The sequence below is a fragment of the Diplotaxodon limnothrissa genome, linkage group LG8 (genome assembly GCF_057381915.1).
Source record: "Diplotaxodon limnothrissa isolate DT_005_m linkage group LG8, D_limnothrissa_male_GT1.1, whole genome shotgun sequence".
Lineage (NCBI taxonomy): Eukaryota > Metazoa > Chordata > Actinopteri > Cichliformes > Cichlidae > Diplotaxodon > Diplotaxodon limnothrissa.
The window spans coordinates 21,708,417-21,721,037 of NC_140603.1; the positions used below are offsets into that span (position 1 = coordinate 21,708,417).

The 12,621-nt window shown below is 38.7% G+C and overlaps 1 protein-coding gene across 1 annotated transcript in view; it reads right to left on the minus strand.

Moving 5' to 3' along the window:
- Positions 1-12,399, minus strand: part of cpxm2 (carboxypeptidase X (M14 family), member 2) — a 28,860-nt gene extending 16,461 nt beyond the window's left edge. Inside the window, exons 1-4 of the mRNA XM_085360872.1 lie at positions 11,954-12,399; positions 9,291-9,392; positions 4,828-4,937; positions 2,202-2,341 (exon numbers count right to left, since the gene is read on the minus strand). Coding sequence (XP_085216998.1) covers positions 2,202-2,341; positions 4,828-4,937; positions 9,291-9,392; positions 11,954-12,236 — 635 coding nt within the window. The 5' untranslated portion in view covers positions 12,237-12,399. The remainder of the gene's footprint in view (positions 1-2,201; positions 2,342-4,827; positions 4,938-9,290; positions 9,393-11,953) is intronic.
- Between the last annotated feature and the right edge of the window lie 222 nt (positions 12,400-12,621).

The following is a 12,621-nucleotide window of genomic DNA, read 5'->3' on the forward strand; positions in this document are numbered from 1 at the left end:
ACTCCCCCGTACACCAAGTATTCTGGAGGCAAATGTGAGCCCATCTGTCCAATAGCTAAAGCTTGGCCACAATTGTATCATGAAAAAGACAATGATCCCAAGCACAGCAACAAATCTACAACAGAATGACTAAACCAGAAGAGAAGTCTAGACCTCAACCTGACTGACATGCTGTAGTGTGACCTTAAGAGAGCTGTGTGTAAACGACCACCTGCAAACCCTAATAAAATAGAGCAATGTTGTAAAGAAGAATGGACTAAAACGCCTCCATGATGTGACAGACTGATACTGAACAGTTACTTCGACATACGCAGCTAAAAGTGGTCCTAGAAGCTGGTAAATCATGGCATGTGCGTAGTTTTTCAGAGCACTGCTTCTGTTTTGTGGCTTCATTTTTGTTAAAATATTGACATGATGAAATTTGTTTATTTATGTTTATGTCATTTTAAAAACTTCAGAAGCTGCTACAGTACCAGACGATTTTTGGTTATGTCCTGATATATAAAACCTTGGAATTGACAGAGTGTGTGCTTTCTTTACAAAGGCTGTCAGTTTGTAAGTAATAAATTGACCAGATTGAAAAAGTAGAACACATATAGTATCATTCAGTCTAATGTTGGCCCATTTTGTTACCTTTTTGGCTACATGGGATGCAATCAAATCTAGTTTAAATATAGTTTTTTCACATTTGTGGGTCTCTGGTAGCAGAAAAGCTCTTTTGATGTACTAACATGTATAGTTGCAGTTTTGTATAACAAAAAATGAAGATGACAAGGTGTTGTGGAATGTGTTTGAAATGTTTTTTACCATTCTTACACACATGCTTACACACAAAATGACTGAAACAAAGCTGCGGCAGTTTCATAAATCAGTTGATACAAACCTAGATAACTTTCACTCCACCTAGGGTGACTTACCCACAGTGAAGTGTTTGTTTCCTGCTCTGTGCTGTGGAAAACACCCTGATTTGATTTTAAAATGGCTTTAAAAACAGTATACACTGCGGCACAGTAATTGAAGCAATAGTGACTTGTAGGTGGTTTCTAAATTTAAGAGTAAACGCATGTGTGGATACTCAAAGAAGACCTGGCACACTTGTTGTTCAGATGTAGCAGTGGGAGGTGGGAGATATTTATAATTAAGTACATAAGACTCCACTGAGCCATTATGGTGCTGCAGTTTTTGTTTTACATATAGCTGCACACTCTTTCTAAAAGCATTTTTAAATAATAATGCCTACTTGTTGCATCTCTTTTTCCCTCTACATCTGACTGTGTTCAACAAGTCCATAAGGCTGTACAGTCTCTCTCCTCTGATGTGTTATTTCTAAAAATGTGGTGACCTTTTAAGAGTAATGAAAGAATCAGGCTGCACTCCAATCAGTCATATTCATAAATCCTTAATCCCACTGTGAGGGGATCAGAAAAGCCTCATGAAAAGGCCAAACACCAGTGAAGGTTCGGTGTCATGTAGACAAGATTGAAAAGCTTGTTTTGTTTATGTTCGTGGAGTTAAATTTTCCAGATGGATTCAAGGGAAAATCCAAGAATTTCGGAATGGTTATGTCCGTCTACGTTCAGTTTTATTACGGAGAGTCATTTTGAAACTCGTGCAACATGTAAACTGTTTTATGACCATTTACTGTGCTTGAGTTTGTATTAGCAACGTTAAGGGCGCGGCTCCATGAGTGGCAAAGCTAAATCTGTGACTCTGCCATGCGAGATTTACAGATTCATACTGAAACAGTATAATGTCATACTGTACTGAACAATAACTGCATAAGAGCAGAGAAACAACATCTGCAAAGCAAAGGGATTCTCAATATTTACTCTTGATGGAAAATTATTCAAGTTTCTCTATTCAAAGTTCAGGTAAATGGTTGCATGATAATGTTTTCAGTCTTGATTTTATCTCCCTGTTGTATAAAACATAAAAAGGACTTAATCAAGGTAAGTGGTTAATGCAAAGATTGCCTACATTCATAAACATTACATAACACTGCGCTTGATATTCAGTTATAAATCTCCTTGCAGATTTTCTTTAGAATTTTTTTCACAAATATATCAAAACAGGCTCCAATAGCCTGCATAAAATCCATCCCACATATTTATCCTGTTATGTTTCATGGACAAGAACAATCTAGATCCTCACTGTGCAACCATCTGCAACTCTCCATACATGTCTGCTGGGTTCCTACTCACGACCAGAGGGAGCTCCTGCCTTGTGTGATGACCCCAGTGAACTTTGTCAGCCTCCTGGCATCCACCTCAAACCACTGTAGAGTGTCATCTCTCCCAGCACACCAGGCCCCGTCATAGAGGTCATCTTCATAAAGGCCAGCCTGCAGGTCAGAAAAAGCCAATTTAATTCCACGTGCGCTTACAGTCTGAATATGGTCCAACACACTGACTGGGAACATTTTTTCTTTTATAAAATTCTAATTAAAACTTACTATTGAAGTGTTTTATAATGGAGACAGTGAAGTGTGAAGAATATCTTCTGAAATAAGGTGTATTAACTATAAATTTTACTATGTACGTACAAGCCTACTCTTTTTTTCTGTCACATAAAAAGAGCGAACAAGAGAAAAAAACAGAGCCAGTGAAGCAGAGTTATAGGAATGAGCACGTCTATAAAACAGGGCTCAGTGTTGAAAACTGTCCTTCCTCTCCTGCAACTCTTTCCAAATCCCACCATTTCTGTTTTTGTGTAACTCTTTTAGTATGATGTACGAATCTGGTGCAATAGCTGAAAATGTTGCACTGATTATAAGGGATCAAATGCTACTCTGTAAAGCCTGTGCTGTACCAGTCAACACACTGGCTCAGAGTACGAACACTCATTTTCATATTGCATGCTTACAGGCTTGACTGTTTATTTTTATCATCTAAATTTAAACATTAGAATGAGATACTTCACTACAGATGTTAAGGGCATGGAGTCATTTCCTCCTTACCATGACTTTCACATGCTTTAATCAGAAAGATTAGGATGTTAAAGGCCATAATATAAATTCAACAGCTGATCCTAATTCCAGTTACAAAGGGGTTAGGCAAGGAAAGGGAAGATACATTAACTTATGAAATCCAACAGACATGTGAATGTCTTTATATGCTTCTTTAATTTATATTAGTGTGTAAAAATGTCTTGAGTCACTCCTCATTTCTTTATATTTTCCTTCCACAGAGTGAGAGTTTGTTGCAGGTTTTTAAGTTGTGTTCATTATAGTTCTCCAGGCTTTCTTTCAGCCAACATTTTCCTTGACCCTGACATTTTCAGGAAATATTTTTTGTTCTTGTTTGCTAAGGCAGTTAACACTGACTGACAAATTACTAAAGAATAAAAAAGACACCTAACTCAGGCATGAACCAGTGTTGTGTCTACACATAACAGACAACTTAGGAAAGAATCAATTTTAAATTGTATTTTTAGGCACTTTGTTACTAAACACTAATTTCTTTCGTCAAAGCAGCAAAAAGTGCCAAAGATATCACAGCTTGGCCTATATGAAATAGTATGTTTGTACCAATGAAGCTCTGTTTTCACTTCTATTTATCTTTGCATGTTTTGCTGCATTTTACTAGAATAACATAATGAAATATAGAGGGACTCAAGAGTTTTGCACAGTATTCGAGCCATAAGAATATTTGGCTTATTTGAATTAAACACCTGGTTCATAGATGACATTTGTAGTCTCTTTTATGTTCTGTTTGTCAGCCAGTTAGAAGGGCGTCTCGAGATATTTTAATGAAAGATGAAATGCGCTGGCTACAGAAAAAAATATTGACTCCCGTATCACGTGTCTTGTCCAGGTGCAGGCAGTGAGACCTTTTCATGAACTATTTAGTAGAATAAAAGAAAGATGGCACATCACTTCATACAGTATGTTCTGCTACCAGATGTAATGTTTCAAAACGGAGTCTCCATGTATTACAGATACAAAATTTATATAGGGCTTACTTTTCCTGGTTTTGCTTTCTTTCAATTTTGTTCCTCCATAGATTTTCCTTCTAATGCATGTCTTTCAAACTATAGTTAGGGGTTAGGGTTATATATAGTTATCTTATAGTAGTGTTTTATGTATAGTTAAATGAATCCCAGCTCTTTCAGTATCTTTCATCTAAACAACATATAACACTGAGCACAGGCCTGAGTCAACAGACATCTGCTTTTTGTGGTCCTCCTTATTCTCTTGACACCATCTGTCTTTCTATCATATCTGCGCTTACACACGCACGCGCACACACACATACACAAACACAACAAATCCTCTGTTTTGTCGTTTGCCATTTAATGTCGTCTTGAGTGGATTAAGTGTATTTGTGCGTGTCATTAATTGTGCAGATAGATTTGGGGCGGTGGAGCTTGCAGAATGTTAGGTTAGCTGCACACTGCATGCAGGCTAATGCACTCAAAGCAAAGCTTGCACTAACAGGAAACACTTCTCTTCTCCCAGATGCCAGTTATTTTTTATTAGGTTTGGGGATGTGCCCCTAGTTTGATGGTAACCTTATTACTTTCACTGTTTAGTTAGCTTTGGGGTATTAAAATATTCAGTGAGCTGAAACAAGAGGATAATGTCATTCAATCTTACAAGGGAAAAGCCAAGTTATCACAGCTCACATCGTTGAGTGCAGCTTAAATATGGATTAAAAATAATACTATCTTTCAATCTTATTTTTTTGTATTTATAATATGGAGCCGGAAAGAAAATGCCTTCACAAAATGTTAAAGCTTCTGAGGAAAGACGAGATAGCCCAGGGTATAATACGAGTCCCAACATTTCTGGTAAGTCTGCTATGCCAACACTTTACATTTCCGTCTCACCTGAATGTTAAGGCGACCTCTGTGTGCACCAAGGCCATAGCGTTTGGTAGATGATGCATGAAGCTGAAAATCATCAATCTTCAATGACTCCAGTCCAATGGGAGGGCATTCTAGGTAATGAGAATTACAAATTGGCTTGTGATGGTAATGTTATGTATCATGTGCAGCTGTGGTAGAAAGTTGCTTTTTGCAGAGTATGCAGATGCCCTGAGTCAGACACAATGCATCTGTATAGCTTGAGTAAACAGTAAGGTACAGTTTAGACTTTTCACAAGAAAATTAGAGGATCTAATGATACAACACATAGTTTTATGTGACCACTTTCATTCTAGTAAAAGGAACAATTCTCAACCTTTATCATAGCTGTTGGTGATCATTTTGTGCCTCAGTCCAACTTAGCATAGGGGTCTCACATGAACTACATTTACTTTAGCAGTCTCACAGTGTGATCTTTGTTTTGATTGTTAAACTGATATGAATTCCAAAATGTGTCAGCCTTCACGGGTGATTAATGACTCTGCTTTGAACGCTTGCTTTTTATAATTTAGCAAAGCACACCTATCAAAGTCATCAATCTACACCCTGAATACATGATTAAATAGCTAAAACGACTAAAGCGATATCAGTATCCCGAAGGAAGGAAAAAAAGGGGAAATTGCAGCAGCTACTGCTTTTAGCCTGCTGATAACTTTTTAATGTTATAAATGAGAACACGGCTTGATTTGGGGGGGGGGGGGGGGGGGGGGAGGTCTATTTTCATTGTTTTAACATGCATTAACCTGCACTAAATAATGAGAATATCAGATAAAAATGAAAACAGATGTTTCTATAACTTGTTTTTTTATGTTCTTTGGCGTAAAGCTAGGGTTAGAATTATGGGAAATTAAAATTAAAATAGATAAAACCATAACCACAATAAAACATCATCTTGAAATTTTATCTCTTATATGGATCAGGCCAAAGAAACTTTCAAGATGTGGCTTCCATTGTGGGATCATTTCCTGCAATGCAACCTGAGCCAACCCTTTCAGATAAACTTCACAACCACCATGTGTGTCATTTTGTTTTTGAACTCTTTCTATAAGCTGAAGGTAAAGTAATACTAATTGGATGTAGCATCATTTCGCAGACTTTCTGACTTTCAGACCCAGAGCATGCAATTGTCTTCACAGGCTGAAAGTCCCCATTTAACCACCATACATACGGTATGAAGTCAAGCAGAAATGCTAAAGTGTAAACAGAATACACTTGGCTTGCACAGATCATGCTAATTAACTGCAGATCTTATTTGTTTTTTTCTTTTAGCTTTTCCTCACTTGAGTCTCTCTGGAATATCTTTATACTTTCACAGTGTATGTGTCAAAAATGTTACTTTTATTATCACAAGCTTCACACTTTACAAACTGAGATGACACAACATATTTTTTTTACATCCTAAACTTTACGGTTTTATGTCCAAATTACAGATTTAGAAATCTACATGAATGCAACTCCAATAAAGAGATGTCTAATCTCTTATCCACTGGATCCCATAAAATACTGATAGTTTCAGTGATGACAATTAGCAGCCATCAAATCAAATAATCAACTGATAATTATCTCTGTGAGTGCAGAAGTTATTCAGTATCACCAACTGATGCTCCAGCAATGGGTTGGTTGCCTAGCACCCATACTCAAGATAGATTTCCGAAAAGCACGCAGATAAAACTCAGTCCCTGAGAGCTGCACATCACTAAAAGAGCTTTTGTTTGCTGCTGTAGAGCATTTGGAGTTTATTTGGACAGATGCCTGTATTTAAGTGATTGCAGAAACTGAGGTGACGTATACTGAACAGAACTACTTGGGTGATATTGGCTCATCTTTTAACAGTGCAAGGGAAATCATCCAGTGAGGGCCAAATGGGCAAATCAAAGTTGACGTGTGAAATCTCTGCTGCCCAAAAGCTCTTTAGGTCAGATCAGGCTGTTTGCAGACTTCCCTGGATCACAGCAATGGAATTTCAGCGCAAGAATTTCCGATTGGGCACCAGAGTGTTTGTACATGCGGCATATGCTGCACATGTCGCTGTCACACAGCCAGGCTGGCCTTCATAAATGAACAACCAGAAGTGTAACAGGCTGAAAAAAAAGACAAGTGAACTTTCCTTCTTTTACCTCTGCAGTAAGATTTAAATTTCTTCCAAAAGATGAAGCTGACTTTGCATACCTGACTGAAATATTTCAAACATTGCCAACCACAATCCCTGAGAGACACAACAGACAAAGAGGATCAGCATGCAGAATCTGCACATGCATGTCTTGATTTATGTTTGATGCATAAAGCAAACATAGCTCGAGCTCAAATTAATTCCTGCTGTAAAACTGAAGCGTAAAATTTGATTAACAAGCCAAAGGCAAAGCCGCTGGGAAGACCAGCTAGCGTAGTATTTATAGTAACTCTATACAGTAATAAAATGTGTTGCTGCACTTGCGACCCTGTGAATATATTTAAAATGCTCTCAGATTCACATTGTAAGTCCGTGGGGCTTCTGAATGCAGCGATCACAACATATTAGGGACAAGCCTAGCCCACAAAGCAGCCCAAGGATCAAGGTTAGCAGAACAAAAAAATAGATGGTTGTCTGCTTTCCTGCAAAGTCCTAAATCATCATTACCATCTGCATCCAATCCTTCACAAGAGGACCCCCACATACACACATCTGCCTTCAAAAGCAACGTGTAATAAAAATGACAAAATAGATACTGAAGGCATTGCTATTTAGGCTAACTGCCTACTTATCGCTGAGGCCAAAACCTAATTCTGTCAGTTACAAGCTCTCATTTTACATTTTGTGGTATAATAATGAAATATTTTCTGTGTATGATTTATTCATATTAGGATGTTTATGTGCTGTGAGTTTGAAACTGTTTCCAAACTAAAAGAAGTCAGCCCTTTATTTATTAGATACACTTTGAGGAAACACTTTGAACACTTGGGCAACAACTTCAACTGTTTCCAGTAAACTTTATTTAGTTTTTTAAACTAAGTAAATAGAATCACCATCCCTTGAGTTACAAAGCCCATATGATCACTTCACCATCAGTAAGTACTGCATCCAGTGCTAGGAAGTCAACTTTGGCACCCACCAGTGTGTTGAATTTCTCGACATTTCCCAAGACTGTAACTCATTTTTAAATGACACAATACTTACTATTTATTCCCCTTACAAAAGCGACATTGTTTCGCCGTAATAGAAAAATTATTTAACAACTCAGTGTGCCAGAAGTAAGCCTCCCTACAACCCTTAATCCATTTTCTTTTCACTTTTCATCAGCCGAGCAGAAAGAAGAATGGGGTTTTTATCAAAGCCAGCATCTGCAGCTTTACAGAGTACATGTGACAAATCCTAGTTGAAATATTTGTTTCAGCTGATTTCTGTTACATCCGACGTGAATAATGAATGAGCTGTTGAAACATCTGCTGAATGAAACCTTGAAAATCCCTTTTGGTCTCAGATTACCAAAAACTCTCATTTGTTTTGGTATGTGCATGTGGCAGACACTCATGTTCTCCTTGACTTTTGACAACAGCCAAATAATTAACATTTCAGAGGTGGAACAAGTTCTGAGTATTGGAGGTCTTGATCTATAGAAAGTATAAGCCCTGAATTCCTGCCTCTGATAAATTAGCTGCTACCAGAAGCTGCTGAAACATATTCAAAAACCAGATTGAAGTTTAAGTCTTGATTTTTTAAGTCTGCACCGCATCTTGACAGTTCAAGGCATGCCAGGCATGTCGGCATAGAGTTCCTATTTTCCATCATGAAATAGTATCCAACTTTCTGCTCTGCTGCATGAATGCCAAATTAAAAATGGCAACCTTTCTCCCTGTCTTGTTTGCATAGCTTCAACATAAACACATAAATTTGCAGTTGGCCCCAGTCACTCTTAATTTCCCAGTATTAATAAATAGAGCTTCCTGCAATAGAAGAAAAAAAAAAAGAAAGGTCTTATCCTGTGTAAATAAGTCAAATAATGGCAATATTAGTACATTATGAGTTGTGGAAATTGTGAGGTTAAACCACACACACTTTGCACTGAATCACACTTTGAGTGGAGCAAGTTGACGTGCCAAAAACACAACTGGGGCATCCTGGTTTTAGTTTATATACAAATATACTGTGATCCATGGAAACCAAACACAATGCTTCATAGGCAAAGAAGACATCAGTGCCTCTGCGGCTAGACTCCAGTTCTGAGAGCATCATCTTATACTGCCAAACCTTTCCTCTCAGGGAAAATATGGTTTCTGAAAACACTTACTCTACCCAAAAGATTTGTCATCTCTGAGAGAGCTTGTATCTTTTCCCCCACCATAGAAATGATCCTTGCACAGTGCAGTATAGATGATTTTTTATGAGATCATGAATTTCCCATAACAAGTGAGTGTCAACTTTGATTTGCCCATTTGGCTTTTTTACTCACCCTTTTTTATCGGGTTGTATTGTTGTTCTCCTTCTGAGACGCTGTTTGGGTTTTTCACTGCAGTCTTCTTGGTTTTCTCTGCCTTTTTGTTGGGGGATTTTACTAAGGAAGGAATTGAAATGTTAAAAAGGGAAAAGAAAAGAAAATTATAAAAGGTTGAATCACATTTTAAATTGCTGATCCACTGATGTCAACGCAGAATTTGATAGGAAAAGTGATGACAAAGGAGAAAATGGTAATGGATTCAGGAATGGGGACTGAACCAAAAAATTATTTCTGGGCACAGAATCTGAAAACATTTAACTCTTGTGCTCCCTACATTCAGTTCATGTCTGTCTGCCTCTCACGTTAGATAAATAATGCATTTTAATTTGCACGTTTCTTGAAGTTCTCATATTAAATAATCAGGAAATCAAGGTTCAAATACATCATAAATACACCCAGTACATGCAGCAGGGTATGGGGCAGTGAGTTAACATTAAAGGTACTGAAAATGCTTTTTATTTGACTGAAGTTTGGGATGGGCTCCACATGACAACAGCTCTTCTCACATCTGTAAGTCTTTATCTGCATCTCTTTCTGGGGACAGGTTCAACTCCGCAGCGCTCTGAGCTCCACATGTGCTTCAGCAAAACCGATTAAGAAAGCACCAGCATATGGTTGTTGAGACACTGGTGAAATACTAGCACTACACATGACATTTAGTTAATCATAGTACAGTAGAAATATGACATTAAACTCCACTAAATGAATTCCAGAGATCCTACTTACGAGAAGCAGTGAAGGGATGGGTTCTTCCACGCAACAATCATCAATAAAAAATGCTCACTCTCCACATTTAAACTGTTCCCTACACTGACACTAAGATGTTAAGAAACTTCCATTCTTCTTCTCTTTTTAAGACTCTTAAGGTAAAGTAAAATATTGATTGTCATTGTGGATTTCAGTTGAAAGCAAATCTCAATTCATGACTAATTCTTTTTATTTTTTTGACACTTCAGTGCAGTCGTGAAAGCTGGAAATACAACATATATAACATGCAAGGAAACAATCGAGTCTTCTGCTGGCGCACCTCTAACTAATGGTCCTACACTAGCTTTGTTCACCAGCTAGTTTCTGTGCATTCCTGTTAGAAAAAGGTAACGTACAGCTTTTTTTGTTCTGTAGCTCGATGTCTATTTTGTCTGCAGAAAGATGTAGCTAGTTAATATTAGGTACAATTAATATTTAAAAAGAAAACCGTTTAAAAGTGCAGCTTTAAATACAACACTTGCATCTAAACATTTTCTTTGGCTTATCCAATTCAGGTTTGCATCTGGGCTGGAGCCTATGCCTGCTGTCATTGGGTAAGAGGCGGGGTACGTGCTTAGCAGGTCAACCAGACTGCCACGCGACTAACGCTGAGACATCTATTCACACCTACTTTCAATTTAGAATCAGCAAAAAAAACAGCAAGCTTGTGAACAGACTGCAGGAGGAAGCCTAAGTACCCAAAGAGGCACAGAGAGAACATGAGGATCACTCGCAGACAGGCCCCAGGCCCTGAGGCTCTGAGGTGACAGTGCCACCTCACCGACACAGATACTGTAAATAACTTTATCTGGAAGACACTAAAGTGATTAAGATGCATTTAATTCGATAAAAACTGTAATTGTAGGGAAGAAGCAGCTTCTGTATCACTGTTAACACCTTCCTCCTCCAGTCTCACCTGCAGCAGGTATCTCTGCTGAGACACGTGAAGTCAGATGCCTGAAACATGAGGTCACTTTCTACACAGCTGCACTACGCCATCAGCCACCAACCAACACAAACCCTCACAGCCTGTTACTGTCTCCCAATCACCTGGCAGCATTTCAAACACACCTACAAACCTGCTCCTGCATGAGCAGAAACTCTTTGAGAATGAGATTCAAGCTGTCCATTTCAACATGGACTACAGGAAGACCGCACTGCTGGTGCTTGTTACTTTTTGGGATAGCACAAGTTTCACATGTGCACTGCACACCACCACACAGTGCAATCCTAATCTCAACCATGCATGAAGCTTTAAATCCTGCTGTTGTGCTGCAGCCAAACAGAAACATGGGTCTGTATGCATACTGAGTAGTGAGGAGGACGACTACATCATGAGATCATTATTTTTATGAGTCAGTGAGCACATCAGGGTTGAATACGATGCCTCCAAATTTTTCATCTCTATTCATCGATTAGCATGAGCGTCGGCTGACTCTGGTGACTCTGAGAAAAGGTGATTATGAGTGATGTTTCCCTTTTTCCACACAGAAAGCACCCAATGATGCAAAATGCCAAATAATATGACATTTGTGATGTTATTTAATTCCAAATAATATTGACTATGAAAAATAAAATGCTAGAATGACTGTTTTAAAAACTGAAACCTGTCTCAACACTATCTCATAAGTTTACCTTTCCTATGGATTTAACAGAAAAAGAGGTTGCAGCAGCACAAGATACTGTTAGAATTGTCTGTTATCCAATCTTAAAGATCACTAATGCTCATTGATTGCTAATGATCATGCTTTTGTAGAGGATTTCTAAAAGAAAATGTACAGCAATACACAAAAAACTGATAAAAACTCACTGATATTGTTTTTCTTTAAAAGTTGCTTAAGTTGCTCTCTAAGTCACAGCAGTGTTTTTACCCGTTTTTGCATCTGCTGGGGTTTTATCTGTCTTCTTACTGCTGTCTGACTTCGCCTTGGCAGTCTTCTTGGCAGAATGCTCCTTTGGGTCTTCCTCACCATCGGGTATAAAGGAATTTTGCTTCTCCAACACCTGGACCTGGTTGTATTGTTCTCTTATCAGCAGCCCCTGCATGTAGTAATCCTCATCCTCACCGACAGAGCCGTGGCTAAGGTCTGCCAACCCCACAAGGAGTCCCAGCAGGGCCAGGGGGGTTAAGAGCCTGAGGTGTTTTCTTATCATTTTCTGGGGATTACCTCCAGTTGAGAGTCCTGATGCTGTCTCCAGAGGAGCCTGCTGCTGCTGCCATCAACTGCTCGCCTTTCTCTCCCTTCCCACTCCAACAGGAAGAGTTCATAAAGTTTTCAAAGCACTCCTAGTCACTGACGAAAGCTGGGAGCCAGAGGGTCCATGGACGCCTCTGCCTGAGAAAAATGCAGCGAGGGAGGGAGAAACAGAGAGCAGGAGATGAGGAAGCAGAAAGGGAAGAGGCAGGAAGACAGACAATACAGTTCTGTTTAGGATGCCACGAGGCATGGTAGAGACAGAAACTGACACATTTGGGATCAGCTGTCATATTCATCTCCTCCTACCTTCTCTGATCAGAGAAAAGTTTACTCTATCATGT